The sequence below is a fragment of the Priapulus caudatus genome, unplaced genomic scaffold (assembly GCF_000485595.1).
Source record: "Priapulus caudatus unplaced genomic scaffold, Priapulus_caudatus-5.0.1 Scaffold648, whole genome shotgun sequence".
In the NCBI taxonomy this organism is placed as follows: Eukaryota; Metazoa; Priapulida; class Priapulimorpha; order Priapulimorphida; family Priapulidae; genus Priapulus; species Priapulus caudatus.
Genome location: NW_014577709.1, coordinates 43078 through 50577, shown reverse-complemented (window position 1 = coordinate 50577; position 7500 = coordinate 43078). Strand labels below are relative to the sequence as shown.

At 42.5% G+C, this 7500-nt stretch overlaps 1 protein-coding gene across 2 annotated transcripts in view; it reads right to left on the bottom strand.

The window, feature by feature from the left end:
• LOC106812438 (SNF-related serine/threonine-protein kinase-like) overlaps positions 1-7500 on the bottom strand; it is a 55974-nt gene that overhangs the window by 41592 nt on the left and 6882 nt on the right. For both annotated transcript variants that reach the window (XM_014816323.1, XM_014816322.1), the window contains exon 2: positions 1256-1403. In XM_014816323.1, the coding sequence (XP_014671809.1) occupies positions 1256-1403 (148 nt within the window). The remainder of the gene's footprint in view (positions 1-1255; positions 1404-7500) is intronic.

Genomic DNA, 7500 nt, shown 5'->3' with positions numbered 1-7500 from the left:
ACATACATACATACTCAATACATAATACATTAATACATCACATAATCATACATACCATAATATACTAATACATACGATAACTACATACATACAGTACATACATACATAACTACATAGCATAACATACATACATACATTTACATACATACATACATACATACATACATACATCATACATACATACATACATACATACATACATACAGCATACATCTACATACAATACATACTACATACTATACATACATACATACATACATTACATACATACATAGCATAATACATTTAGCATACATGACATACATTTACTATACATATACAGTACATACATAACATACATCATACATACATACATACATTACTACTACATAACATACATCATACATACGATTACATACATTATAATACATACTACATACATACATAGCATTACATACATACATAATACATACTAATACATAATTACATAATACATAACATACCATTACATACATTACATACATTACATACATACATACATACATACATACTACTCATAAATACTACATACATATCATAAGTGACATTACCATACATACATACATACATACTACATTACTACATAGCATAATACATACATACATACATGATCATACATACATACATACATACATACATACAATACATAACATACATACATACAGACAACATACATACATACATCATACATTACATACATACATACATACATACATACATACATACAATACATACATACATACATACATACATATACATTACATACATACATACATACATACATACATACATACAACATACATACATACATACATACATAATACATACATAACATACATACATACATACATAATACATACTATACCATACATTACATACATACATCATACATACATACATACATACATACAGTACATACATAACATACATAATATCAACAACATGACATACATGACATACATACATACATACATACATACATACATTACATACATACATACATACATACATACATACATACATAAACATATATATATATTTATTTATTTGTTATTTATTAATTTATTTATCTATCTATATAGTCGTAAGCAGGTGAAATAGGACCAGAATTGCCAACGTGGGATAACACGTTAGCAGAATCTAACGGATTGTTTACACGATCGTAATCGTTATCGTTATCGTTATCGTGATCGTTTATTGGCGTTTGTAATCACCACAGACTATATAGTATACTCACTCGTTTAACTGTGGACACGTAGCAAGGTGTGCTGGCACGTTGTACTTGCAGTCCATGATTTTGGTTAATGTTTCACTATCGTTCGCTTCCTGGAATGGTGGGCGGCCACATACCAGCATATACAGTATAACACCTAAACTCCATACATCTGAAACGAGCAAATCAAAAATGTGTAAATGCACAGAATAACCAACAGATTTAGATTGATAAGCATCAAGAGTATATAATAGAAAATCTCTTTTCTATTATGGACTCTTGATATAAGCATATATGTGCAATGCCACTAGACACTACGATCTAAAAATTGCTGATGTTTTTTTTTGCATTTTGTTAGCAGATTGAGGATTTAAATTCATTTAATTGGGAATGGCTCATTAGGACTGGTTTAGGAAACTAACATCGATATACTACTTCTATATATACGACTGCGTATATCTTATGTACTTTTAATTTAAACTATGTATGAATATAATCAGGTATTGTCATTATACGCTCCTGATATAATGTAACAATGTTCAATATATGCCCTGTTGAAAAAATATATACTGAAGTTGAACACAAATGAATACAAATGAAAGGAATTGTTTTTACGATGCACAATTACACACATATATATTACACACGTATATATATGCATCTGCCTCAAAGATATATATACACAGAAGCCTACGTTATTCTGCATATATATGGCCAACCTCACCATCAAACCTTTATGGCTAAACAACCAACTAGGTCAATCAACCTGCATGGTCAAGCAATCTACCTTGTCAATTAATCTGCATAGTCAATCAACCTGCACCGTCAAATTACCGAATGCACTTCATGACCTCGGTGCTTTAATTAACTACATAATGAACTCGCTGGATAACGAACTTTAGAAATAAATGTGTTTTTGAACTGGTAAAAAAAATCACAAAAATCTATTTATGGTAAGAATGAGCAAACCGGAGTTGTGATGCATCTTGGTAGTTGTTTGGTAGGTCATAACTTGTGTATGATGTATATTTACAGTTTCCAGTTTGTTTGCTCTTGTGTGGCAACTAACAATTTCATATATATATATATAGTAGTATATATATTATATATTATATATATACACATAGTAGTCCGCTATCCTAGTCTTCATTATAGAATAAAGCGTGCAGCGCACAGCGTTTGGGAATTCGCAGTGACTAGTATTGATCAATCTGTCGGCTCTTGATATGCCTGTACGTTATAGAGAGTGTGCGTGACGTGTATGCGTACACGCCCAACACGGCCCAGCGTTATCCACCGCATCAGATGGCATCAGCAGAGCAGCAGAGCAGCAGCAGGCAGCAACAACCAACCAGACAACGACTAACAAACAAGCACGACCACCAGCAGAAAGCCTAGCGAGCAGCCCCCACATCAGCAACAACAACAAATAACTAACCACAACGCGGCCAGCAGCAGCCCCACCCCCCCCCCAGTACCACCACCACCCGCCATCAGAAGCAGCAGCCCAGCCCAGCCAGCACAGCAGCGCAGCCCCCCCCACGTCAACACCCACCACCCGCAACCCATCCAGCATCAGCAGCAGCAGAGCAGCCAGTGCAGCCGCAGCAGACGGGACCCCACCGCCCATCCCAGCCCGCACGCCAGCCACGCCCCAGCAGACTACCACACCCACCAACCATCAGCAAGTAGCAGCCGAGCCAGCCAGCAGCAGCAGCGCAGCGGAGCACCAACCTGCCCCCCCCTACTACACTGCTCGAATAGCATACTGACACAGACTCTCACACTCTCTCCGCGCCCTCCGTATTTTCGCCTAAGGAGCAGCCCACAACCAGCCCACACCTTCGCCCCACCACCCCCCCCCCAGTCCCCACGCCACCCACACCCCCACCCCAATAAATTCTACTTCGCTCGCCTCGCCACCACGCCCCCCTGCACCACCTGCCTGTGATGTGGACAGGAACTGACTAACCAGCCTGCGCAGCGAGGCGGTCATTACGTGGCTTCCGCCCCGCCGGGAGTTCACATCGGCATCAGCAGTCGGCAGCAGGAAGCTGAGCACGCAGCCAAGCCGACGGCGTTAGGCGCCTCCTCCGCCCGGGGGGTGGGGTGGGGGAGGGGGAAGGGGAAGGGAAGGCGCGGAGATGAGGGTGCAGGGGAGGTGGAGGGGAGACGGCGGGTCGAGTGTGAAGGAGTGGGGAGGGTGTGGGGAGGGGAGGGGAGGGGTTATGATGGGAGGGGAGAGGGAGGGGAGGGAGGAGAAGAGGAGGGGAGGGAGGGGGGAGAGGGGGGGGGAGAGACGAGCGAGACGAGCATCAACCTATAAGAGCAGCAGCCTCTGTTCTATAACTGTTATATCAATATATATTATATTCTAATTTAAAAAAATGTCGTTTCTATAACTGTTTATGCTATATCTATATTATATTCTATATTCTGTTCTATAACTGTTATATCTATATATATTCTATAATCTATTCTATAACTGTTAAATCTATATATTATATATATATATATTCAATAATCTGTTATATAACTGATCATGCTGAGCATATTATCCGCATGTAGGTGCTTGCATGCTTGCGCGCGTATATTGTTGCATGCGCGCATGTGTGTGCATTGCTATGCACGCGTATAGCTACTATACTGCTGTCTGTTAGTCTACTGCTGTTGCTACTACTGCTGTTGTTAGTCTACTGCTGTTGCTACTACTGCTGTTGTTAGTCTACTGCTGTTGTTAGTCTACTGCTGTTGCTACTACTGCTGTTGTTAGTCTACTGCTGTTGCTACTACTGCTGTTGTTAGTCTACTGCTGTTGCTACTACTGCTGTTGCTACTACTGCTGTTGCTACTACTGCTGCTCTTCAACTCCTACTAGCTTAGGTGCTGCACCTGCAGCTTCTACTGCTATTGCTACTTATAGTAGAAATAATAGTAGTACTAGTAGTAATAGTACTAATAGTAAAGTACTAGTACTAGTAGTAACAGTAGCAACAGCTGCAGCAGAGGCAGTGGGCTTGCTGCTGGTGGTTGGTCGTGGTAATATTTTTCAAGCACATACATCAGCAATTTGTACACATGAACACGACTAATATGGTCAATTAATTAGATCACAAAACTAACCTGCTGGGTATTAAAGCCTTGAGCCTTTCTTATTTAGGGAATCACAAACAATTAAGACACTAGATATTACCCATCATGTTCAGGGCTAGGAACTCAGCGGACTGCCACTTTAAATTGAGGACATCAGTACTAGAATGCATAGTTCATGAATGTTTCATTTACTAAACGATGTTTATTCTGTATGCACCACTCCAAAAGCTGCTGTGTGCATGTTTCACCAAATTTGATCCAATCTCCACCCACCAGAATATGTGCTGCAATAGCAGACAGTACCGTTAGACTTGTTCCTAGTCTTTTTCCTGCGTAGAAACGAGCCGGAGAACGTCTAAGTATAGCCGGCGGTGTAACATGTCAGATTCTGAACTGCCAGTGGGGACACCTTCTTTACAGTCACGAAAACGCTACGCTGGAATGTTTCCCAACGCGTCCGTCAAAATACGTACTTAAAACCATCTTAAAACTACCCCTTAGCGCTTTCACCCATTGACTCTGGGACCTTCAAGTTCTCAGTCAATCACGGCCTACTCGTTGGCAGTACGAGCATGCGTTCTTTCCTCGTTCATGTTGATATGCATTCTATCCTCGGTGGATGTATACAGCGACTCACAGTACACGAAGACGTAACCGGTACTGGCTCACGTAAACACGTAACCGGCTCACCGAGGTAACCCGCATTTCGAACGGTAGCGTAGAATTATCAAACGGCAAGAATCCCCGCTCTATTCGCGGCTAGACACGATTAGCCTTGGGGCCCCTATGCCTTCTGCGTGCAATCGATTGTGACTGTTAGCTCGACAGCCTGCCTGCGCTGAATGTGTTGCCTTGTCCTGATTTTTGCCTCATTTTCGCAATTTGAAATGTCGAAAGAAAACCCGAGAATTGTCGAGTAAGTAATAAGCGAGTACAGCTACTCTGTACAGACGCCGTCTCGGTTTTATACCATAAACGCATGAGTGTCATACGATAGACTGTCTATAATATAGTGACTGTCTACATTAATTATGATACTCCTGCTAAATTCCTCCTTCATTCCCCTTCTACCTATAAGCTAGCTCTAGTACTATAGCCCGCGTACAGTTACCGGTATGGGGAAAAACTTGATTCACAAGCGTATAAAGAAGGTTTGTTTTATATTTTAAAACAAGGTAGGACAGCTGATCAATAATACTGCAAAGAATCGTCAAAATAAAACGGGGAAAGTTTATTAATTCGACTAATACTGCAACATGGTTTCAGCATTTCACCGTTGTACGCTCTCCTTCTTTATACGCTCTTCACAATATCAGTCTCATCGCCGGACACACCAGGCGATGCCATCGCCCGACGCCATCGGCCGATGGCATCGCGCAGTCGTGGACACACCACTTTCATCGGGCGTGCATCGGCGCCCACTGGCTATCGCGAGTCGTGACCACAGCCAGGCAACCATGGTTCATCGGCGATGGCATCGGCCGATGGCATAGTATCTTGCACAACTCGATTGGCTGATGAATTGTAAAATCGGGGCGGGCGGGAGGGGGGCCGATGTTATGCGCCGGTCGCGCGACACACCAGGCGATGGCATCGGGCGATGCCATCGGACCGTGGCATCGGCCGATAAATTCAAAACGTTTTTAATCTGATGTGGATGGCCCATCGGCGGCGATTGAGTGGACCAACACCCAGGCGATTTTCACGGCCGATGCCATCGGGCGCGATTGCATCGCCGATGGCATCGCCTGGGGTGTCTCGGCCGCTTTTAGGCAAATGAACGCCGGCGCAATATTTTAACGCTTCCAAAATGTCACCGACAACAGACTGTTGTTAGCATGGCGGCCTCCCAAGTACCGTACTGAAATACGAGGCTTATTCGGCGCGGAAAGTGATTCCGCGCTGAAACAACGGCACCACGCTGGCCGCGTATTGTCTGTCGTGTGAACGCAATTCGAGGCCTCGTAAGCCGTGAAACCGTAGTGCGCTACATTGATACTAGGCGACGGAGTGTCGTTTTTCACTTAAGGCTCATGCCATTGAAAATTTTTCTCCGAATTTTCTTTTGATAATCGTCTTCATCACCAAAGCATTCGTAATGTTCATCTGGATCATCATTTTGTGTAATATTACTTAAAAACTGCCACAAACAACTGACTTTCATGGGCGCCGGCATCATGAAAAACACTTCCCTCTAGCGGAGAAATTATTTGCTATTAATCCATTATACCTATATAGCCAGCTAAGCCTCGATTCTCGTGTGAACGCTGAGGGTTGTGTTAGCACGGTATTTCAGCCGAATTCAGCACCAGATAAGTACGGAACCAGCAAGGCCGTGAATCTCGTGTGAACGTAGCTCATCGCAAAACGCAAGTGAAACGCAAAACAATGAAACGCAATGAAACCGCAAGTTCTCTTAGCTGTATGTGAACGCAATGTATAAATACAATCTGTGACTATTAAGATTCCATATACCAGAAAAATTATTCTATAGAGAATATTAGTCTTCTATTATGGCCTCTTGATATAACGCAATGCAGAACGCGCGGGCGATGGCGTCATTAGTAACATGAATGCTATATAATCAGGAGTGTATCAATAGGAGTGAGACAGACTAAAACCGGCAAAATTCAACATTTAGTAGCCTTAGTCTACCTATGATTTATTGTGTTTAACTCGATAAACTTGAGCTCAAGTCTTGCCTTAATCATTAAACTTTATCCGTGTCTAATCGTTGGTCTCACAAAAATGACAAATCGGGAGATATCGAGAGTGGTCGGGTGTTGACACCACCCATGTAGTTGGTTGCTAAATCCACAACTTATGACTTTTCGTCACGAGGTAGGTCAATACAGCATTGCCGGGCAATAACGAATGTTGTTGGTTAACAGTGCTCAAAGAAGTGTAGCGATGCAAATTCATAAAAGTGCAATTTAATACCGAAATTTAGGAATGTACGTAGATCACAAGCGACAGTACCCCTAGAGCCCAAAACGAGTTCAAGTGCAACACAGCATTTCTGGGCAATAACGAATGTTGCCATAACGAATTGCAAATAACAGTGCTAAAAGATTAGAAGACAGCCCTCAGAAACTGACGTGTGTGTGTGTGTGTGTGTGTGTGCGTGCGTGCGTGCGTGCGTGCGTGCGTGCGTGTGTGCGTGCGTGCGTGCGTGC